This window comes from Oncorhynchus tshawytscha, linkage group LG08, assembly GCF_018296145.1.
Source record: "Oncorhynchus tshawytscha isolate Ot180627B linkage group LG08, Otsh_v2.0, whole genome shotgun sequence".
Taxonomy (NCBI): domain Eukaryota; kingdom Metazoa; phylum Chordata; class Actinopteri; order Salmoniformes; family Salmonidae; genus Oncorhynchus; species Oncorhynchus tshawytscha.
The window spans coordinates 82089120-82114092 of NC_056436.1; the positions used below are offsets into that span (position 1 = coordinate 82089120).

General features: G+C 42.7%; 2 protein-coding genes across 5 annotated transcripts in view; one reads left to right on the top strand and one right to left on the bottom strand.

The window, feature by feature from the left end:
- The first annotated feature begins 2397 nt into the window (after positions 1–2397).
- mtnr1al (melatonin receptor type 1A like) lies at positions 2398–8127 on the top strand. The gene is made up of 2 exons (XM_024430638.2): positions 2398–2739; positions 6635–8127. The coding sequence occupies exons 1-2, from the start codon at positions 2430–2432 to the stop codon at positions 7435–7437; spliced, it is 1113 nt and encodes a 370-aa protein (XP_024286406.2). The 5' UTR covers positions 2398–2429; the 3' UTR covers positions 7438–8127.
- Positions 8128–16241: 8114 nt separating this feature from the next.
- Positions 16242–24973, bottom strand: part of LOC112255886 (proton-coupled amino acid transporter 1) — a 51638-nt gene continuing 42906 nt past the window's right edge. For all 4 annotated transcript variants that reach the window (XM_042326072.1, XM_042326073.1, XM_042326074.1 and 1 more), the window contains one exon: positions 16242–16765. In XM_042326072.1, coding sequence (XP_042182006.1) covers positions 16491–16765 — 275 coding nt within the window. In that variant the 3' untranslated portion in view covers positions 16242–16490. The remainder of the gene's footprint in view (positions 16766–24973) is intronic.

A 24973-nucleotide genomic window follows, 5' to 3' on the forward strand; every position in this document is an offset into this window, starting at 1 on the left:
TATGTTCATTACCGGAGATAAATAACGAAGTGCGCGCGCCCCAAGACTACAGTCAAAATAAGAAAAACTACATTCTAGCTCATTTTTCAAAAAACAAGCCGGAAAACTGTTGACATCTAGTGGAAGCTATAGGAACTGCAATCTGGGAGGTTTTCCTTTGAATTTCACATAGACAGCCATTTCAATGGGTGGTCACCTCAAAGAAAAAAGATTTCCAGATGGATTCTCCTTGGGGTTTTGCCTGCCATTTCAGTTCTGTTATACTCAGACATTATTTTAACAGTTTTAGAAACTTCAGAGTGTTTTCTATCCAATACTGCCAATTATATGCATATCTTAGCTTCTGGGCCTGAGTAACAGGCAGTTTACTTTGGGCAACTTAGTCATCTGAACTTCAGAATACTGCCCCCGATTCCTAAGAAGCTAAAGAAAGGTCGCTGTACCTGTACCGCTCGATGGCACTTAGGACATTGTACATTGAACTCGTCATTACATCTGGTTGGCAAGCATGTGAATGGTTTGTGTCTGGAGTAGGGCTCTTTTTTTATTTTCTCAGAAGTATTGAGTTAGGTAGTAAGATTTAGACATGTTGTAAACTGTGATTGACCACACTCCAGCACAGTAGGTGGCGCCATGCACCTTTACTGTTGGTTTATGGACCACCATAATATCATAGAAGAAGAAGACGGACGTTATGACCAAAATTATCCTATTTACACGTAGTACATTTTGACATTAGAATAAAGGTTTTTGACTCACTTCGATGCCACACAGGCTGTTTACGAAATGAGAAGTTGTTTTTTAAGGGGCAGGTACTCTTTAAGCAAGTAAGGAGTTTTTGTATGACGGCCAATGAGTGTCAAATTTAGTAAAGATAAAAGTTAATTGCTTTTTTGCTACATGAGCTTTGTTTGAACGAATATAAGTTTTGTCATGCTTAGGTTGTTGCTAGGAGTGTACTGATATAAGTGTGACGCGCATGTGACATCCTGGCAACTTTGAGAAAAAACACTTTATATCGGAGTTGTCCCTGTTGGAATACGAGATGGTCTATGTATATTCATGAGGCTAGCATAACATCTCACTCTCCATTGAATACAGATGGTTGATGTCAACGCCCCTCATCGAATATTCAAAAAAGTATTCAAATAACAAGATAAGTATCCACCAATCCAAAGAGAGGAAGAGGTGGGAACTTGACAGCTCGCCGTTCCTCTCTGTGGACAACGAATCTCATTGTTAGGGCAGAGACACAAGCATCTCATCACTATATCCAGTATCTCTGGTAGAGCAGCGTTTCCCGAACTTGGTCCTTTACTTTAGATACTTAAGTATATTTTAAACCAAAGACTTTTACTCAGGGTATGACAGTTGGGTACTTTCTCCACCACTGGATGTATAAATGTAATATAAAATGATCTGGGTACTCAGTTCTTCTCCCCTTGTTCTGTGCTGGTTCCAAAGTGCCCTGTATAGGAGTCATCCTGGTTTACTTTATCTAAACTAGTGTTGTATACTAAATAATATGTGCAGCCCTTAAAGTCATGTCATTAAAATGTAATAACAAAGGTGTTTAGTGTCTACACTGATGACTCATAAGTGGCCTATTGAACACTAATGCATTTATGAAGCCTATTGTCCAGCCAGATGTATCTGGAAAGGTACCATAATATAATCTCGGAAAATACTCACTTTATTGACATTAAAATGTGATTAGACTGCAGCTTTTAAGTCTGTCATTAATCAGGTTTTGAGCACACATAGTTGTTGGGGCTTTCTTTTTTTGAGCGCGGGAGGGGTGCTATGGCAGGGGAATAGCCTTCATTTGCACCGTGGACGTGTCGTGTGCTGAGGAGAGCCCAACATCAGCAGCATCATCATCATCATCATCTGAAAACGAAGGCGAGGAAAGCAGAGACTTTCTCACGCACAGGAGTGACAGGAGAAAAGACAACACCGACGCTAAAGCGGAGATACGGAACGGAAGGCATAACTATTGCGCCCCACCGGATTGATAGGGAGAAAGTGGGGATACAAACCGCTCGAGTTGGGAAGGGTGTGGGAAAGTTCGCTGTGCGCGCAGCAGCAAGATCATTTGATGAATGAAGGATTAAAGACTCCAGATGAATGAAGAGGTTTATGAATACTTTGTAGAGATTAACTGGTTCTGTCACACAATTTTGCCAATGTGAGATAATTAAATTACCTCTGCATGCATTGACTATTTGCCTAACCATGAATAAGCTGTTGTTCCGAGTTTAATAATAATAATAATTTGCTAAAATATCATTTTTTTTGTTCTAATATTTTCTTCTCATTATAAAATATCATGATACATTACAATTAAATCTGCTATGATTCCATTTCAAATCAAAGTAGAAGAAGACAACATTCTTCTTTAAGAAGATTAGTTATCGGAAAAATAACAAATGACTTTCGTGCATTCACTGACTGGAAAGACATACAACTTAAACGCAATGCAAGTCGTCATTGAACGGACAAGGACCATGCAGGACATACTGTCCCTGACGTTAAAGGATGAAGTGAGCATGGTTGAAGACACTGTGGCCCCTAGAAACTCTTCTTCACAAGGGGATGGCAGGGACACAGAGGGGCATCCTTACCCGTTGGTGGTCACTCTACTGGCAACAGTCCTGATCCTAACTATTGTGGTAGACATTCTGGGGAACCTGTTGGTCATCTTGTCTGTCTTCAGGAACAGGAAGCTCAGGAAAGCAGGTAATAACCTATTGCAAGTAGCCACCCAGTCTGTTATTTTCTGTGTTGTTAGTAGTACTATTTTACTGGGGTATCTGTGGTGTTAGTAGTACTGCAGTACTGTGGTATGTGTTGTTAGTAGTACTATTTTACTGAGATATCTGTGTTGTTAGTAGTACTACTGTACTGGGGTATCTGTGTTGTTAGTAGTACTGCAGTACTGGGGTATGTGTTGTTAGTAGTACTACTGTACTGGGGTATCTGTGTTGTTAGTAGTACTGGGGTATGTGTTGTTAGTAGTACTGGGGTATGTGTTGTTAGTAGTACTGCAGTACTGGGGTATGTGTTGTTAGTAGTACTGCAGTACTGGGGTATGTGTTTTTAGTAGTACTGCAGTACTGGGGTATGTGTTGTTAGTAGTACTGCAGTACTGGGGTATGTGTTGTTAGTAGTACTACAGTACTGAGGTATCGGTGTTGTTAGTAGTACTATTTTACAGAGGTATCTGTGTTGTTAGTAGTACTGGGGTATGTGTCGTTAGTAGTACTGCAGTACTGGGGTATGTGTTGTTAGTAGTACTGCAGTACTGGGGTATGTGTTGTTAGTAGTACTACAGTACTGAGGTATGTGTTGTTAGTAGTACTACAGTACTGGGGTATGTGTTGTTAGTAGTACTACAGTACTGTGGTATCTGTGTTGTTAGTAGTACTGCAGTACTGTGGTATGTGTTGTTAGTAGTACTACAGTACTGAGTTATATGTGTCGTTGGACAATTACATTTGCAATTGTGATATTATGTCATGCCTTCAGAAGTGCTCATCTCCGTTTCTGATCAATTTGGCCTCAACCCAGTGTCTCATTCCAATTCACAACAGAAGCTTCCTGCGTAACTTCATCCAGTTATATTTTCCTGAGCATCATGTCCCACAGAGAGGACTGTAAAGTGAAGACAAATACAGTAGAATAGTTTATTATATTTATATGGATACAGTATCCAGTGATTCAGTTAGGGGTGTTCATATGTAACAGTATAACTTTAGACCGTCCCCTCGCCCATACCCGGGCTCGACCCAGGAACCCTCTGCACACATCAACAACAGTCCCCCACGAAGCATCGTTACCCATCGCTCCACAAAAGCCGCGGCCCTTGCAGAGCAAGGGGAACCACTACTTCAAGGTCTCGAAGCGAGTGACGTCACCGATTGAAACGCTATTAGCGTGCACCACCGCTAACTAGCTAGCCGTGTCACATCCGTCACACACATCCTTTCTTCAACTGATTTGAAAAGCTGAGGGTATTTTATTCTGGTTTCGGCCGCAAGTTGTCAGACAGGAACACTGTTGTCAGTACGTTTCGACCCCTTAAACCAGTGCAGTTACTGCAGACATGGAGGACATCCTGGTTGTGCTACTCCGTAACTGTGCCAGATCATCAGCTGCAGGCCACCCATCACGACGTGTCACAATTCAATTTACTTCCTGAAGTGAGCGATCCCTAATGACTACTGATTTATTTAACCTTTATTTAACTAGGCAAGTGAGTGAAGAACAAATTCTTATTTACAATGATGTCCTACAGGAACTAGAAGCACAAGCATTTCGCTACACTCGCATTAACATCTGCTAACCATGTGTATGTGACAAATAAAATTTGATTTGATTTGATTTGATTTGATTTACAGCGGCCAAAACCCGGACGACACTGGGCCAATTGTGCTCCGCCCTATGGGACTCCCGATCACGGCCCGGTTGTGATACAGCCTGGATTCGAACCAGAGTGTCTGTAGTGTCGCAACTAGCAGTGCCTTAGACCGCTGTTTAACTGTACAGCACATCTGTGAATGAATGCATCAATGAGATGAGTTGGCTATTCAATGTGAACTATGGCGAGGCAGAGATATGATGATCCATCACTTCTGTAAAAATCCTGCTCTTTCTTGCACCGGGGGACATGAATCCACCTACCAAGCTAAAGATCTATGTAGCCCTCAGCTGCTCTGAGTACACTGTAGATGTCCACGTTGGGGGTTAATTAACTCAGTTTTCAATTCAGGGTATAGGATTTCAAAATTCAGGCTCCTATGTAGGTGTCACCTCAATGAAAGTCCTGTTTTCTGCAAGCACATCTCACGGCTCTAGAGAGACATTTTAAATTATCGAGACAATAAGGCTGCGTTCATACAGGCAGCCCAATGCTGTTCTTTAGCCACTAATTGGTCTTTTGACCAATCAGATCTTTCGAAAAAAAAAAAAAACAGAATTAGGCTGCCTGCGTAAAGATAGCCTAAGATACAAACTGCCTAGACACACTATCAATTGAAAAGTTGTAGTGGAGAGGGAGGCTATTTCAGGGAGTTCTACCCCCTTGTTTGAAACCCTTATTCAATACACCTCACTCTTTCCTCCTCTCCCTCCCCTCTCCTTATCTTCCTCTTCCTCCCCTCTCCTTATCCTCATCTTCCTCCCCCTCCCCTTATCCTCATCTTCCTCCCCTCTGCTTATCCTCATCTTCCTCCCATCTCCTTTCCTGCTTGGCCTTGTCACAGGTAATTACTTGATTATTAGTAAAGTTCTGTTAAAGACAATCATGTAAAGACAATCGTGCATCGTCTCTCGGGGTAGATTCACTGGCAGCCTTTGCAGAGAGAGAGAGACAGACAAAGAGAGAGGAGAAAGAGAGAGAGAGGAGAAAGAGAGAGAGGAGAGAGAGAGAGAGGAGAAAGAGAGAGAGGAGAATGAGAGAGAGAGGAGATAAAGAGAGAGGAGAAAGAGAGAGAGGAGAAAGAAAGAGGGAGGAGAGAGAGAGAGATGAGAAAGAGAGAGAGGAGAAAGAGAGAGAGAGGAGAAAGAGAGAGAGGAGAAAGAAAGAGAGGGAGGAGAAAGAGAGAGAGAGGAGAAAGAGAGAGAGAGGATAAAGAGAGGAGAAAGAGAGAGAGAGGAGAAAGAGAGAGAGGAGAAAGAGGGAAAGAGAGAAAGAGAGGAGAAAGAGAGAGAGAGGAGAAAGAGAGAGAGGAGAAAGAGAGAGAGGAGAAAGAGAGAGAGAGGAGAAAGAGAGAGAGAGAGGAGAAAAAGAAAGAGGAGAAATAGTGAATGTGTGGATTTGTATGAATACCAATCCCATCTATCAGGACACTGATATTACTATCTGACTGGAAGCAATGATTCAACTCATTAGACTCCGGTTCAAGTCAGATCGTGTGTCTGACTCCAGGGGCTATTCAACTCACAACGTGTAAATGTCATGTTTATGTTTTATGTTATTGCACACGTGGATGGGATGCTGTAAATTAAATCAATGAATGAAATAATCTAGCATGCAAGCACTAGCTGATGCTGAAATCCTGGGGGTCTTCATGAACTATTTACAATTATTATCATGTAGTTTTAACACACAAGTCAGTATGAGAATTAACAAGGATCCTCAAATCCCCTGGTCTTTCCCTATGTACTGTACATACTAATGGGAGTTTTATGAGGGTTTGGCAAGACAGGAATGATAACAGGGTCTTAAGGATATACCCTTAGAAAAATGAACTATAGTTAATTTGGAGCAACCAGTACATATTAGATAGGGTCGGATTATTTTCCAATAATTATTAGATTTATTACGTTTTGGTGATATTGAATGGTTTTACAAAGAGGATGGGAGACCTTGAACTTCTACTAATGAACGGTCACAGAACAGAACAAAATGGACTATTTAATCTGAGGTATCCTCTGCCCCATAGGAAATGCCTGTGTGTGGTGAGTTTGGCTCTGACAGACCTTGTGGGTGGAAATGTATCAATATTTGATTGTTTTTATTATGTTTTTTAGATTATAAATCAATGTATTTACAAATTAAAAATGGCAGCCCTTGAAAACTGTCCTAACACTCTGAAGATCCATCCAATCTTATGCACTCTCTGCCCCATAGGAAATGCCTTTGTGGTGAGTTTGGCTCTGGCAGACCTGGTGGTGGCGATCTACCCTTACCCTCTGGTTCTGACAGCCATCTTTCACAACGGCTGGATCGCCGGGTACATCCACTGCCAGATCAGCGGCTTCCTGATGGGCCTGAGCGTCATCGGCTCCATCTTCAACATCACCGGCATCGCCATCAACCGCTACTGCTACATATGTCACAACCTGAAGTACGACAAGCTCTTCTCCAACCAGAACACTGTGTGTTACGTCATCCTGGTGTGGGCGCTGACTGTGTTGGCCATCGTGCCCAACTGGTTTATGGAGTCTCTGCAGTATGACCCGAGGGTCTACTCGTGTACCTTTGCCCAGTCGGTGAGTTCCTTGTACACCATCACCGTGGTCGTGGTTCACTTCATCCTCCCCATCAGTATCGTCACGTACTGCTACCTGAGGATCTGGATCCTGGTCTTACAGGTGAGGAGACGGGTGAAACCGGACACGAGGCCCAAGATCAAACCACACGACTTCCGTATCTTCCTTACTATGTTTGTGGTGTTTGTGTTGTTCGCTGTCTGCTGGGCTCCGCTGAACTTCATTGGGCTGGCGGTGGCTATCAACCCCAGACTGGGAGTGAATATCCCTGAGTGGCTCTTCACAGCCAGCTACTTCATGGCCTATTTCAACAGCTGCCTCAACGCAGTCATCTACGGAGTGCTCAACCATAACTTCAGGAAGGAGTACAAAAGGATAGTTCTAATCATTTTCAAGTTCCACTGCAGAGGTTTCGCTAGGGCTTCAGAACTGCACTGCTGAGGGTTCCGTAGGGTTCTGGAACAGCACTGCTGAGGGTTCCGTAGGGTTCCGTAGGGTTCTGGACCATCACTGCTGAGGGTTCTGTAGGGTTCTGTAACATTACTGCTAAGGGTTCTGGAGGGCTTTGAAACAGCACTGCTGAGGGTTCTGTAGTCTTCCGGAACAGCACTGCTGAGGGTTCTGGAAGGTTCCGTAGGATTCTGGAACAGCACGGTTGAGAGTTCCATTGGGTTCTGTGACAGGTAAGACTGAGACTAAAACACTATGTCAGGATGGGGGATGAGTCAAACGATGATGTCTTGGTCAAAGTCAGAGCTGTTGGCAATGTCACAATCATCTGTCAGCAAGCTTTGAGTTACAAATTCTGAAACTTTGGGTTTGATCTCACACCTTTTCCATGGGTTGTCTATCTTGCATTTTCCCTGGAAGCGTTTTAGTATGGATCTGAGTATAATGAAAAGTTGAATGCCAATCTGTTGAAGTACATTGTTTGGTCATGATGTAAATCAACATCGTTACACATGTTACATTTTTTTTTACTGCACAACTCTGCACTTCCATTAAATACCCAATCCTACCTATCCCTTTAAACAATGTCCAATTCAAACTCCACACATTTGCTTAATCGAAACAAAGACTGAGGAACAGAAAACAAGAATTAATTAATTAATTTAAAAAAATGTATAGATACAGTTGAAGTCGGAAGTTTACATACACTTAGGTTGAAGTCATTCAAACTCGTTTTTCAACCACTCCACAAATTTCTTGTTAACAAACTATAGTTTAGGCAAGTCGGTTAGGACATCTACTTTGTGCATGACACAAGTAATTTGTCCAACAATTGTTTACACCCAGATTATTTCACTTATATTTCACTGTATCACAATTCCAGTGGGTCAGAGGTTTACATACACTAATTTGACTGTGCCTTTAAACAGCTTGGAAAATTTCAGAAAATGATGTCATGGCTTCTGATAGGCTAATTGACATCATTTGAGTCAATTGGAGGTGTACCTGTGGATGTATTTCAAGGCCTACCTTCAAACTCAGTACTTCTTTGATTGACATCATGGGAAAATCAAAAGAAATAAGCCAATACCTCAGAAAATAAATTGTAGACCTCCACAAGTCTGGTTCATCCGTGGGAGCAATTTCCAAACACCTGAAGTTACCACGTTCATCTGTACAAACAATAGTAAGCAAGTATAATCACCATGGGACCACATAGCCATCATACCACTCAGGAAGGAGATGCATTCTGTCTCCTAGAGATTAATGTACTTTGGCGTGAAAAGTGCAAATCAATCCCAGAACAACAGCAAATGACCATGTGAAGATACTGGAGAAAACAGGTACAAGAGTTTCTATATCCACAGTAAAACAAGTCTTATATGGACATAACCTGAAAGGCCACTCAGCAAGGAAGAAGCCACTGCTCCAAAACCGCCATAAAAAAGCCAGACTACGGTGTGCGACTGCACATGGGGACAAAGATCGTACTTTTTGGAGAAATATCCTCTGGTCTGATGAAACAAAAACAGAACTTTTTTTGCCATAATGACCATCGTTATGTTTGGAGGAAAAAGGGTGATGCTTGCAAGCCGAAGAACACCATCCCAACCGTGAAGCACGGGGATGGCAGCATCATGCTTTGCTGCAGGAGGGACTGGTGCACTTCATAAAATAGATGGCATCATGAGGTAGGAAAATTATGTGGATATGTTGAAGCAGCATCTCAAGACCTCAGTCAGGAAGTTAAAGCTTGGTCGCAAATGGGTCTTCCAAATGGACAATGACCCCAAGCATATTTATATTTATTGCCTTAACTCCCTTATCTTACCTCATTTGCACTCTGACTTTTTTTTGTTTTCTTTTGTTCTATTGTATTATTGACTGTATGTTTGGTTTATTCCATGTGTAACTCTGTGTTGTTGTATGTGTCGAACTGCTTTGCTTTATCTTGGCCAGGTCGCAGTTGCAAATGAGAACATGTTCTCAACTAGCCTACCTGGTTAAATAAAGGTTAAATATATATTTTTTAAATACATCCCAAGTTCTAGCAAAATGGCTTAAGGACAACAAAGTCAATGTATTGGAGTGGCCATCACAAAGCCCTGACCTCAATCCCATAGAATATTTGAGGGCAGAACTGAAAAAGCATGTGTGAGCAAGGAGGCCTACAAACCTGACTCAGTTACACCAGCTCTGTCAGGAGCAATGGGCCAGATTTCACCCAACTTATTGTGGGAAGCTTGTGGAAGGCTACCCGAAACATTTGATCCTAGTTAAACAATTAAAAGGCAATGCTACCAAATACTAATTGAGTGTATGTAAACTTCTGACCCACTGGGAATGTGATGAAAGAAATAAAAGCTGAAATAAATAATTATCTCTACTATTATTCTGACATTTCACATTCTTAAAATAAAGTGGTGATCCTAACTGACCTAAAACATGGAATTTTTACTAGGATTAAATGTCAAGAATTGTGAAAACTGAGTTTAAATGTATTTGGCTAAGGTGTATGTAAACTTCCAACTTCAACTGTATTTGATGCGTCACAATACTTCATTATAAGGTCCAATGGGACTGGTAACGTGGGATGGGAATATCAATTGGCCAATTAGCTGCAACTACCCAATCCTAGGTCCAACACAAATTGTTTTACTTGTTTAATTCAAATAATAAAATATAAGGACACAATTAAGGAAATGTTTAGTTTTTTCATAGTTATTAAAAATAGCCAACGAAGAAATGAGTAAGGATCGATGCTGGAGACGAGAAGCAGGTACAGGGAGTGAACATTTAATGAAACAACGGACATGAAACAGAACAGGAACAGCGTCTGGACAGGGGTAGAAATAACGACATCAATGCCGACACAGGGAACAAACTTAGGAGCAGACAGAAATAGAGGGGGTAATCAACAAAGTAATGGAGTCCAGGTGATAATGGTTATTTATAATGGATATTTGACTCTGTCCATTAAACGAAAGGTAAGATGCACATGTTAGAACGGTGTTTTCCCAACAAATTGCATTTTGAACATTCCCGCTCAGGCCTACCGCCGTGTGTACATTGCTGCGCATAAAATGTGCCGAAATAATACTTGATCAACATTTTAAGCTAAACTTTCTGATTTGTTCCATCAGTTTTATTCATTAATTGAGCGTATACCTCCACTACACTACTTTGATACGCATTGTGGGGATTAAGAAGTGAGTATACGAAATGATTGAATGTTTACATCTATTGTTTACGTATCAGGCGTACATATTTGTTTACATATAATTGTTTTGTGACGTATCACGTGTATATGTCTATCCTGCGAGTTATTTGAATGTCCTGGGTAGCTTGGTGAAAAATATGATTATGAGAATGTACCATTTTTTTTGTCATGATTTTTCGCAAATTATCATAAAAATCATAAAGATGATGGAGAATGATATTTATGACTTTAATAAGTTTGATGAGAACATTTTGTGTCTAAGATAATTCAAATCAGTTTTAAATAAAGATGTCTTGTGGATGTGCTGTTGTTTTTCCTTCTTCTCTAGCTTTATATGCATTCGGAAATTATTCAGACCTCTTGACTTTTTCCACATTTTGTTACGTTACAGCCTTATTCTAAAATGTATAAATATTTTTTTTCTCATCGATCTACACACAGTACCCCATAATGACATCACAATACCCCATAATAACAAAGAGAAAACAGGTTTTTAGATTTCTTTTGTGCAAATTTATAAAAAATAAAAACAGAATAACCTTATTTACATAAGTATTCAGACCTTTTGCTATGAGACTCGAAATTGAGCTCAGGTGCATCCTGTTTCCGTTGATCATCCTTGAGATGTATATACAACTTGATTGGAGTCCACCTGTGGTACATTCAATTGATTGGACATGATTTGGAAAGGCACACACCTGTCTATATAAGGTCCCACAGTTGACAGTGCACGTTAGAGCAAAAACCAAGTTATGAGGTCGAAGGAATTGTCCGTAGAGCCCCGAAACAGGACTGTGTCGAGGCACAGATCTGGGGAAGGGTCCCAAAAATGTTCTGCAGCATTGAAGGTCCCAAAGAACAAAGTTGCCTCCATCATTCTTAAATGATAGAAGTTTGAACCACAAAGACTCTTCCCAGAGCAGGCCGCCCGGCCAAACTGATCAATCGGGAGAAGAGCCTCGGTCAGGGAGATGACCAAGAACCCGATGGTCACTCTGACAGAGTTCCAGAGTTCCTCGGTGGAGATGGGAGAACCTTCCAGAAGGTCAACCATCTCTGCAGCAATCCACCAATCAGGTCTTTATGGTAGAGTGGCCAGACAGAAGCCACTCCTCAGTAAAAGGCACATGCAAAAGGCACCTAAAGACTCTCAGACCATGAGAAACCAGATTCTCTGGTCTGATGAAACTAAGATTGCACTCTTTGGCCTAAATGCCAAGCATCATGTCTGGGGAAAACCTGGCATCATCCCTACAGTGAAGCATGCTTTTGGCAGCATCATGCTGTGGGGATGTTTTTTTAGCAGCAGGGACTGGGAGAATAGTCAGGGTCAAGGGAAAGATGAACAGAGCAAAGTACAGAGAGATCCTTGATGAGAACCTGATCCAGAGCGCTCAGGACCTCAGACTGGGGAGAAGGTTTACCTTCCAACAGGACAATGACCCTAAGCACATGGCCAAGACAACACAGGAGTGACTTCGGGAAAGGTCTTTGAATGTCCTTAAGTGACCCAGCCAGAGCTCGGACTTGAACCCGATCGAACATGTCTAGAGAGACCTGAAAATATCTGTACAGCGAAGCTCCCCATCCAACCTGAAAATATCTGTACAGCGAAGCTCCCCATCCAACCTGACAGAGCTTGAGAGGATCTGCAGAGAAGAATGGGAGGAACTCCCCAAACACAGGTGTGCCAAGCTTGTAACGTCATACCCAAGAAGACTCGTTGCTATAATCACAGCCAAAGGTGCATTAACAAAGTACTAAGTAAAGGGTCTGAATACTTATGTAAAAGTGCTATTTTCATTTTATAGATTTTTTTTTCAAACATTTTTTTGCTGTGTCATTATGGGGTATTGTGTGTACATTGATGAGGGGAAAAAAACAATTTAATCAATTTTAGAATAAGGCTGTAACGTAATTTTGGGGTCTGAATACCTTCCGAAGGCACTGTATGTTGTTCATCGAACTGATGGACAACCTGATATATACAAATGGGCGTGTTCGAGAGAATCGAATCTGATGCATTGTGGGTAAATGGTGACTGACACACTAATCTACAAATAATAGGCTGTGTTCGAGAGAATCGAATCTGATGCATTGTGGGTAAATGGTGACTGACGCACTGATCTACAAATAATAGGCTGTGTTCGAGACCGTCAAATCCATGATGCATTGTGGGTAAATGGTGACTGACGCACATATCTACAAATAATAGGCTGTGTTCGAGACCATCAAATCCATGATGCATTGTGGGTAAATGGTGACTGACACACTGATCTACAAATAATAGGCAGTGTTCGAGAGAATCGAATCTGATGCATTGTGGGTAAATGGTGACTGACGCACTGATCTACAAATAATAGGCTGTGTTCGAGACCGTCAAATCCATGATGCATTGTGGGTAAATGGTGACTGACGCACTGATCTATAAATAATAGGCTGTGTTCGAGACCGTCAAATCCATGATGCATTGTGGGTAAATGGTGACTGACACACTGATCTACAAATAATAGGCAGTGTTCGAGAGAATCGAATCTGATGCATTGTGGGTAAATGGTGACTGACGCACTGATCTACAAATAATAGGCTGTGTTCGAGACCGTCAAATCCATGATGCATTGTGGGTCAATTGTGACTGATTATGTAGATCAGTCAGTCTCGACTTGCCTTTCATGTCAGCTGCAATGTCCAACGTGTCCATAATGACTAGTTATTGACTCGTTTTTCTTCTTCCTGCTTGGACGGCTAATAGATACACATTTAATAACAGGATTATTAGTCACCCCAAAACCCTCTCTCTATGTCACTCATCAGTTCAGTCAAACCAGGATTATTAAACTACATACTTACAGAAGACCCAACAACTTAAGTGGAGAGCATTTTAGATATGGAGGAAACATGCACATATTTTCTACATTTTCTACATGACATTCAGTGACTCAAAGGAACAACATTGCACTGGCTTAACATACATACACGTGAAAACCCCAAGACAAGCTGTAATGATAGTTGAGATATTCAGAATATGCTAATATTTATTTCCATTAAAGACATGCTCCGGTACTTCTGGCAAATAGTAAGTATTTTTGGGCTGGATGTGTTCATGTATACATAATCTATGAGGAGAATCACTGTTTCACCTAAATTAGCCATAAAATCCTTAGCTTGACAGCAACTTTTCTAGAAGCTGTGCGGTGCCATTTTCGCTATATTTATCCCCACGTGCGCCAGCCCCCCTAGCAATTTAAATTTCAGCCCCTCACCATTTGAGTGACAAACTAGGAAGACACACACACAGTAGAATGAGGGAGAGAGAGAACAATGATGTGGTGCACATATGACGTAGTAGGCCATTTTTGGGGACCACCTTTGGCTCGTGGGCACTACATTCAGAACTATTGGCTAAAAAGTATGTAAAAGTAGCCGCGAGTATCTTTAATTGAGTTCTTTGAGGGAGAGAGAGACCAGTGAACGAGCCCCCCCCATCCTAAATGGCACCCTATTCCCTATATAGTGCACTACGTATAACCAGGGCCCATTGGACTCTGGTCAGAAGTAGTGCACTACGTATAACCAGGGCCCATTGGACTCTGGTCAGAAGTAGTGCACTACGTATAACCAGGGCCCATTGGACTCTGGTCAGAAGTATTGCACTACGTATAACCAAGGCCCATTGGACTCTGGTCAGAAGTAGTGCACTACGTATAACCAGGGCCCATTGGACTCTGGTCAGAAGTAGTGCACTATGAAGGAACTAGGGTGCCTTTTGGGACACAGACTAAATGATGAGTACAGTTAAGGGATGTAAACATCTGAATTTCCGTCAACACTACAACAAGCATCAAAACAAATCAAATAGAAATAAATGCATATGTATAATATCCAGAAGTGTGAACCTTTTCATTAAGGCTGTAATGAAATAAAAACAACATATATTATTTTTTACATGTTCATGATCACGACAAAAAGACCCCTTATTAAATGCTCAGCAGTATTTTCTCATGGACAATTCAGAATACTTGATTTTTATTTACAATAAAGTCCAAACTCAACAATAGATCAAAACTTGCCATTATTCAAAGCTAGTTGAAAAAAGTGGCAATCAGTTCAGTTCTCCCAATGCCATGTGGTATCACCATGACATCCAACCCACTCTAAATTGGGCCCATTCAGTCCAACCCACTCTAAACTGGGCCCATTCAGTCCAACCCACTCTAAACTGGGCCCATTCAGTCCAACCCACTCTAAACTGAGCCCATTCAGTCCAACCCACTCTAAACTGGGCCCATTCAGTCCAACCCACTCTAAACTGAGCCCATTCAGTCCAACCCACTCTAAACTGAGCCCATTCAGTCCAACCCACTCTAAACTGGGCCCATTCAGTCCAACCCACTCTAAACTGGGCCCATTCAGTCTAAAAACTCAAGAAAACAGTTGGCACAACCGAGACAAGTGATAAAATAAATGCTGCCTAAATCAAATAATTGAGCATGATGAATAAATCCAGTGCCCAACTTGAGACACATGTAATAAATGAAAGCACCAACATAAATGACCTCAACTGAGGAATAACACATGGTATTAGCTCCACAATATACACATTATTTCGTCATATTTCTTTACAGTCCCTTAAGTTAATCAGTATTACAGTAGGTGATCTGGACAGCTTGACTTGAAACATGTAAATGATGCTTTTCCTTTTAAAAACAATTTGTAGTCAGGAAACTGTATTCAATTTGTAGTCAGGAAACTGTATTCAATTTGTAGTCAGGAAACTGTATTCAATTTGTAGTCAGGAAACTGTATTCAATTTGTAGTCAGGAAACTGTATTCAATTTGTAGTCAGGAAACTGTATTCAATGTCAATGTCATAGCTACATGTGCAGCAGTAATGATGATGGTGATTGTCAGACTACAGGTTGTAGTGTTCTGATAGTCATATTAAACACGGTCAGTCATTTACCATTCTATTGGAAATACTCTAGTTAAAACAAGGCCTATATAGAATTATGATATGAATCAAAATGGAACTTGACTGTTATTTAAATGCCATTTTATCACTTGGACAACTTCCAGGATGTATTTCCACAGAACGTCGAACAAGAACGAGTATTTCTATTAGTACCTTGTTTTAACAATAATAAAATGTTACGAGAATGTGATTCCTCAATATTCAATGATTTGGTTAAATTATTCAACATAAAATAATAACACATGTAAGATAGGTGCTCTTGCGGCATGGAAAAGTTTAAAAAAAAAATATATATATAAAAAAAAAGTACACCATAAAAATAAGAAGTTATAAACATGGACGCTCATAAGGCACAGAGAGAATGACGCTCGTGTCATAGGGCGGAAACCATTGGAACAGCGCCGTCCGGGTTTGGCCGGAGTAGGCCGTCATTGTAAATAAGAATTTGTTACTTAACTGACTTGCCTGGTTAAATAAAGGTTAAATAAAATAAAATGTGTTATCTTCTTGGCTATACAGTTACTGTAACAATTAGTTGGTTTACACTTATATTCCATTAAATAATTGCTCCACAGTGACCAATAACCACAACAGTAAGCAGACTCACAATATCAATAAATGTTTAATCAATGGACAATTGAGCAAGTGAGAAAAACACATGTCTGAAGTCAGGGTGAAGACATCTTTTAACTGTGATTGTTTGACAGCAGTGGAGGCTGGTGTCACTAAATCAAAGGAAGGTACCATCCATACTAAAAATGAGCCCGTCTTCAGATTTTATCCACTCGCCAGCCTCCACTGTTTGCCAGACCAACCACTGTCAAGATATCCTCCTCTTCCTCACTAGATCTCTCACTGGACCTGGAAGAAGGTCACATCCAGATTGTCATGTCTGCCGTTGCGTTTGATGATCTCTGTGATGGATATATAGGTGCCGGTGATGAAGCCGAGGAAGCCGATGACAGAGATCAGGGTGTTCTTGACGATGACCCAGGGAGACAGACCTTCGTTGTGGTAGGTGAGGATCTGGAGGAGTGGAGGGAAGATGAGAGCCAGGAAACTGCTACTGACGGACCCCACTAAAGAGATGACCAGGTCCAGCTGGGGGATCAATATGGCCAGGACACCTGGGGAGAAAGAGACAGAACCATTACATCCCCTGGGGGGACGGACAGAACCATTACATCCCCTGGGGGGACGGACAGAACCATTACATCCCCTGGGGGACGGACAGAACCATTACATCCCCTGGGGGACGGACAGAACCATTACATCCCCTGGGGGACGGACAGAACCATTACATCCCCTGGGGGACGGACAGAACCATTACATCCCCTGGGGGACGGACAGAACCATTACATCCCCTGGGGGGACGGACAGAACCATTACATCCCCTGGGGGGACGGACAGAACCATTACATCCCCTGGGGGGACGGACAGAACCATTACATCCCCTGGGGGGACGGACAGAACCACATCTCTTGCTCTATACAGGTAGGGTGAGGGGTCAGGGGTCGAGGATGAGATGAGACACAAATGAACACACAGAGTCACCTCTTTCTCTTACCTGGGGAGGTAGGAAGGGGTGAGGGGGAATGAAATGAATGGCAGTAGCATAAAAAAAAAGTACATTGAGAAACAACAACAACCAAAGAAGCATAATTGTTATTGACTGTGTTTTTCATGTCTGTGGGGCTGGTCGGTGGCCTTCCGGTGCTAGGAGACAACTGGGGATCACCCATCTTCATCTGTTGCTAAGGAGATTGATGTGATGTGATGTGAAAAGGAACAGGGGAGGGGCAGCTGTGGCAGCCCAAATAAGTTGAGTTGCCGTGCCAATGTCACGCTCTTCCACTACCCAGCTCCTCACTGATCCACTCACAAACCAACCACCTAACGAGACGCTCGGAGAGAGAGCGAAACCAATCAGTTCCCTTAAAAGCCCGGTGAACACTTTCCTAATATTGAGTTACACCCCCTTGCCCTCAGAACAGCCTCAATTCCTCAGTGCATGGACTCTACAAGGAGTTGAAAGTGTTCCACAGGGATGCTGGCCCATGTTGACTCCAATGCTTCCCACAGTTGTTTTAAGTTGGCTGGATGCCCATTGGGTAGTGGACCATTCTTGATACACACCGGAAACTGTTGAGCGTGAAAACCCCAGCAGCGTTGCAGTCCTTGACACAAACTAGTGCGCCTGACACCTACTACCATACTCCGTTCAAAGGCACTTCAATCTTTTGTCTTGCCCAGTCACCCTCTGAATAACACACATACACAATCCATGTCTCAGTTGTCTCAAGGCTTAAAAAAAACCTCATTTAACCAGTCTCCTCTCCTTAAATCTACACTGATTGAAATAGATTTAACAAGTGACATCAATAAGGGATCATAGCTTCACCTGGTCAGTCTGTCATGGAAAGAGCAGCTGTTCCTGATGTTTTATACACAGTATATTTTCAACATTATGGAGGTTGGAATAATACTGTGCAATTGTGAAAATATAATAATGCCCTTTTAGTGTAAGAGCTGATTGAAAATAATGCCTGAAATTTCAGCCTGTTTTGGTGGGAGGGAGTTTTGGCCTTCCATGGTGACATCACCAGGCGGTAAATGAATTGATAGAAAACAAGAAAGAGTTCCAAACCTCTCTTCCAATAACAGATCATTTTGCAAAGCTGTCATCAAGGCAAAGGGTGGCTACTTTGAAGAATCTAAAATCTAAAATATATTTTGATTTGTTTAACACATTTTGTGGTTACTACATGATTCCATATGTGTTATTTCATAGTTTTGATGTCTTCACTATAATTATACAATGTAGAACATAGTAACAATAAAGCAAAACCCTTGAATGAGTAGGTGTGTCCAAATATTTGACTGATACTGTATGCATGTACAGGTTCTGTTGTGTGGAATCTGTGACAAGGATAATATGACAAAACAGGGACACAACCTTCACGTTCACTGTTGCGGCAGGTAGCCTCGTGGTTAGAGCGTTGGACTAGTAACCAGCAGGTAGCCTCGTGGTTAGAGCATTGGACTAGTAAAGGAAAGGTTGCGAGATCGAATCCCTGAGCCAACAAGGTAAAAATCTGTCGTTCTGCCCCTGAACAAGGCAGTTAACCCTCTTCTTGACTGTCTTGGTGTGTTTGAACCATGGTAGTCTGTTGGTAATGTGGACCCCAAGGAACTTTCAAAAAAAACTCTCGACCCGCTCCACTTCAGCCCCGTCAATGTTAAATGGGGGCCTGTTTGGCTCGTCTTTTCCTGTAGGTCCACGATCAGCTTCTTTGTCTAGCTCACAATGAGGGAGAGATTGTTGTCCTGGCACCACACTGCCAGGTCTCTGACCTCATCCCTATAGGCTGTCTCATTGTTGTGTCATGGCAAACGTAATGATGGTGTTGGAGTCATGCTTGGCCACGCAGTTGTGTGTGAACAGGGAGTACAGGAGGGGACTAAGCACGCACCCCTGAGGGGTCCCAGTGTTGAGGATCAGCATGGTGGATGTGTTGTTACCTACCCTTACCACCTGGGGGCGGCACGTCAGGAAGTTCAGGATCCAGTTGCATAGGGAGGTGTTTAGACTCAGGGTCCTTAGCTTTGTGGGCACTATGGTGTTGAACACTGAGCTGTAGTCAATGAACAGCATTCTCACATAGGTGTTCCTTTTGTTCAGGCGGGAAAGGGCAGTGTGGTGTGCGACTGAGATTGCATCATCTATGGATCTGTTGGGGCGGTACGTGAATTGGAGTGGGTCTAGGGTTTCCGGGATGATGGTGTTGATGTGAGTCATGACCAGCCTTTCAAAGCACTTCCTGGCTACCTATGTGAGTGCTACGGGGCGGTAATCATTTAGGCAGGTTACATTCCCTTTCTTTGGCACAGGGACTATGGTGGTATTACAGACTCGGTCAGGGAGAGGATGAAAATGTCAGTGAAGACACTTGCCAGTTGGTCCGCGCATGCTTTGAGTACACGTCCTGGTAATCCGGCCTTGTGAATGTTGACCTGTTTAAAGGTCTTGCTCACATGTGCTACGGAGAGCGTGATCACACAATCATCTTGAACAGCTGGTGCTCTCATGCATGCTTCAGTGTTGCTTGCCTTGAAGCCAGTATAAAAAGGCATTTAGCTCATCTGGTAGGCTCACGTCACTGGACAGCACGCAGCTGGGGTTCCCTTTGTAGTTCCTAATAGTTTGCAAGCCCTGCCACATCCTTACTCCTGTATTGACGCTCTGCCTGTTTGATGGTTCGTCTGAGGGCATTGCGGAATTTCTTATAAGCGTCCGGATAAGTGTTCCACTCCTTGAAAGCGGCAACTCTAGCCTTTAGCTCGGTGCAGATGTTGCCTGTAGTCCATGGCTTCTGGTTGGGATATGTACGTACGGTCACCGTGGGACGACGTCGTCGATGCACTTATTAATGAAGCCGATGACTGAGGTGGTATGCTCCTCATTGCCATTGGATGAATCACGGAACATATTCCAGTCTTTGCTAGCAAAACAGTCCTGTAGTTTAGCATCCAGGTCATCTGACCAGTTCCGTATTGAGCGAGTAACTGGTACTTCCTGCTTTAGTTTTTGCTTGTACTGTAAGTAGGAGTCAGGAGGATAGAATTATAGTCAGATTTGCCAAATGGAGGGTGAGGGAGAGCTTTGTATGCGTCTCTGTGTAGGAGTAAAGGTGGTCTAGAGTTTTTTTCCCCATGGATGCACATGTGACATGCTGGTAGAAATGAGGTCAAATGTATTTAAGTTTACCTGCATTAAAGTCCCCGGCCACTTGGAGGGCCACTTCTGGATGAGCATTTTCTTGTTTGCTTACGGCCTTATACAGCTGGTTGAGTGTGGTCTTAGTGCCAGCATCAGTCTGTGGTGGTAAATAGACAGCTACGAATAAAATGAGAACTCTCTTGGTAGATAGAGTACCTCATGATAAGCTGTAGACCACACTACCTCAGCCGTGCAATACATCGCGACTTCTTTAATATTAGGCATCGCGCACCAGCTGTTAATGACAAATAGACACACATCCAAACCCCTTGTCTTACCAGACGTAGCTGTCCTGTCCTGCCGATGCACGGTAAACCCAGCCAGCTCTATATTATTTGTGTCGTCGTTCAGCCACGACTCAGTGAAATTCGCCACTGGCGCCCTGTGCTCTTCACAGATGAAAGCAGGTTCACACTGAGCACATGTGACAGAGTCTGGAGACGCCGTGGAGAACGTTCTGCTGCCTGCAACATCCTCCAGCATGACCTGTTTGGCGGTGGGGGTCAGTCATGGTGTGGGGTGGCATTTCTTTGGGGGGGCCGCATGTGCTTGCTAGAGGTAGCCTGACTGCCATTAGGTACCGAGATGAGATCCTCAGACCCCTTGTGAGACCATATGCTGGTGCGGTTGGCCCTGGGTTCATCCTAATGCAAGACAATGCTAGACCTCATGTGGCTGGAGTGTGTCAGCAGTTCCTGCAAGAGGAAAGCATTGATGCTATGGACTGGCCCACCCGTTCCCCAGACCTGAATCCAATTGAGCACATCTGGGACATCATGTCTCGCTCCATCCACCAACAGGTTGCACCACAGACTCTCCAGGAGTTGGCAGATGCTTTAGTCCAGGTCTGGGAGGAGATCCCTCAGGAGACCATCCGCCATCTCATCAGGAGCATGCCCAGGCGTTGTAGGGAGGTCATACAGGCACATGGAGGCCACACACACACACTACTGAGCCTCATTTTGACTTGTTTTAAGGACATTACATCAAAGTTGGATCAGCCTATTGTGTGGTTTTCCAATTTAATTTTGAGTGAGACTCCAAATCCAGACCTCCATGGGTTGATAAATTTCATTTCCATTGATCATTTTTGTGTGATTTTGTTGTCAGCACATTCAACTATGTAAAGAAAAAAGTATTTAATAAGAATATTTAATTCATTCAGATCTAGGATGTGTTATTTTAGTGTTCCCTTTATTTTTTTGAGCAGTGTATTTTTGTTCAGTTTATATCTCTCAAAGGGAGGGATAAATACATAAAATGTTCGCTGCTCAGTGTTCATGTACATTTATCGTGAAACCATGATTGAAATAATTGCATGTATAAATTTTGGGTACTATGGGTATAATAGAGTCATGCAGAAGCAGCAAGATTGTGAATGAGGTTCAAAGAAAGGCTCATTTGCTATTTTTAGTTTGTGTTTCTTTATTCTCAACACAGGGCTCTCCCTTTTCTACAGTTACTCTACTCGTTACAGCTTAACATGGTCTGAGAGAGACAGAGGAGAAGAGCTACCATGGCTGAGAGAGACAGAGGAGAAGAGCTACCATGGCTGAGAGAGACAGAGGAGAAGAGCTACCATGGCTGAGAGAGACAGAGGAGAAGAGCTACCATGGCTGAGAGAGACAGAGGAGAAGAGCTACCATGGCTGAGAGAGACAGAGGAGAAGAGCTACCATGGCTGAGAGAGACAGAGGAGAAGAGCTACCATGGCTGAGAGAGACAGAGGAGAAGAGCTACCATGGCTGAGAGAGACAGAGGAGAAGAGCTACCATGGCTGAGAGAGACAGAGGAGAAGAGCTACCATGGCTGAGAGAGACAGAGGAGAAGAGCTACCATGGCTGAGAGAGACAGAGGAGAAGAGCTACCATGGCTGAGAGAGTGAGAGCGCCTGAGAGAGTGAGAGAAGAAGAGCACCCACACAGGGGTGAAAATCAGTTCAGGCTGGTCACATGCAATCTGCACGTTTTTCAAATGCAGACACATTCTCTAAAATGGACAAACAAGCGCCACCCACTAATCACAGTATCATCAATGAACACGCGGACAGCAAATGCTTTTAAAAAGTACCTAACCAACACAACATAGAATTTTCATCAGATCAGATGCATTGCTATTACTAAAAACCTCAACACAGGAATGTCCATCCACAGTAGAACTGAAAACACACACTAGATAGGTCATTGGAGCGACCTTTACCCTTTCCTCCCTGCATTCTCTGAACCCTCAGAGACCTGCCGTGTTCTTTAACCCAGGTGTCACTTTGATTTTGGGGTACTTTCTCTTTGTGAGGGAAGAAGAGAGGACAAATGAGGAGGGATTAGGTTTGTGTGCCCTTCCTAGCTCTGTAGGGGGGTGACAGGGTGCATGTGTCTCTCTCTCTGTCTCTGTGTGTGTGTGTGTGTGTGTGTGTGTGTGGACACTATCCTCCTCAGATTGGTCGACCAGGTCCCGGATGCAAGGATACCCCCTCTGGTCGCGTGTCATGGCTCTCTGCCCCTGTCCTCTCAGACAAGTTAGAGGTCTGAGGCAGCTCACGCAACATCCTGTTTCCATCAAGAGACACAGCAACAGACACGCTAGCCTCATCATCCTGAGGCCTGCAGCACAGAGGTTTAGTACCCTGGGAATTATTTCCTTCCTCATCCGCCGTTTCACATTCATTCATTAAATGTGATGAACCACTTTGTTTTAATCTGAAAGATCACTTATCACACAATATCTTTGTGTTTTTTAAATTTATTATACAGAATAGCTTGTTCTCCATCTTCTTATTAAATAGGGCGCCAATTGATTTTCAGCACTTTTATTTCTATGACTGATCAAAACTCGTTTTCTCATGGCTCTCACTCGTCCCTCTGCAGCAGATATATTTGGACCACCGAATGGCAATAAAAAATCACAGTATAGAATCGCAATACATATGATATCCTCACATAATTATAACATAATTATGGTGATAATATGCTATTGGCGAGGTACCTGACAATTCCCAGCCCTAAATGATACCCTTGGATATAACTAAACTTTATACGTTTTGAATTTCATTCACTGTAATTAACTTGGTAAGTTGTTTGAAATAAGCTACATGGACTGTAGTCATAAACGGACAGTGGCTGCTCTGAAAGTTTACAACACGTTTCTGACAGTGTTTTGTAGCCCCTTTACAAGAAAGTTAAAAGTGCAACTAGAGATTTCTGATTGCATGCACTTTTTTCCTCGACTGAGAAAGACAATCCGTGTTCTTTTGTTGTTGTCGTCGTCGTCGTCCAGTTAGAAGCAGACTGCAAGCTCAAAAGAACTGGGAGCATAAAAGTAGATTATACCGAATAAATATCGCGTCAACCCAGCCACTCAACTCCATTGAACATACAGACAAACTTCTGGGATGAGACAAAGAGAGCTGCAGAGCGCAACAAAGACAAGCCCATCTCCAGAGAATCCAGGATACAGATCTTTTGGTTTTCAATGTGAAAGGATCTATACAAAAGCCTTATATATATATATATAAAAAAAACTCCATCCATTGAATGTAAAGTACTGCTAGCCAATGGAGAGAATGTGTCTTTGTGTTTTGGCCGTACATCGTACAAATCGGCTCATTCACTCGAATTAGCCGAGAAGCTACACTGAATAATCAAGAAAATGTCCCGCAGACAAAAAGTGGCACATACTGTACATGTACTCCATCGTAGTGCCTTATCAATATGTATTATGACAGCTAAGGGCAGAGTTCATCTGCATACCATGTTTCATACAATAACAATCAAACCAACAAGAGGAGAGAAAGACCTGGCAGTAAAGCAGATGAGTAAAAGAAGGGGAAGGACAGAGAGGACGGGATGTTTCAGGGGTATGGAAGGACAGAGAGGACGGGATGTTTCAGGGGTATGGAAGGACAGAGAGGACGGGATGTTTCAGGGGTATGGAAGGACAGAGAGGACGGGATGTTTCAGGGGTATGGAAAGACAGAGAGGACGGGATGTTTCAGGGGTATGGAAGGACAGAGAGGACGGGATGTTTCAGGGGTATGGAAGGATCAAGAGGAATGGAATGATCTGATACAAGATGAGTGTGTTGAATCAAACGGCACAGCTGTTGCAGCTCTTCAAACGAACTGAGCAATTCTTCAGGGATTTCAAAATGGAAATTTAAAGAAAATCTGCTGCCTCCTCAAACTTCAAGACATCACAGTGTGTTCTTTATCATGTCCACAGGTTTAGAGTTAGGTAGCAAACTCTACCTCAAACATGGGGGTTGGATACTATGCCTAAATGAGGTTAGACTATGGTGGTGAGGTTTAAACTATCCCATTCAGAATACTAACTCAAAATGATCAAGTAGCCTAGTCTGGAGTTTGACGTCCCCTAATCTTAAAGAAGCACTGATGTGGTGGCTCAAGCTATACAATGTTGTAAAGGTCATTTAAATGTTGAGCTGGTAAATTGTAGTTCTTGTCAGCAGTACATTCTACAAAGGGAAACCGAGCCGCAAGCTGCCCAGTGACGCCCAGTGACGAGTCTACCAGACAACCTAAATGCCCTTGACGTTTGATG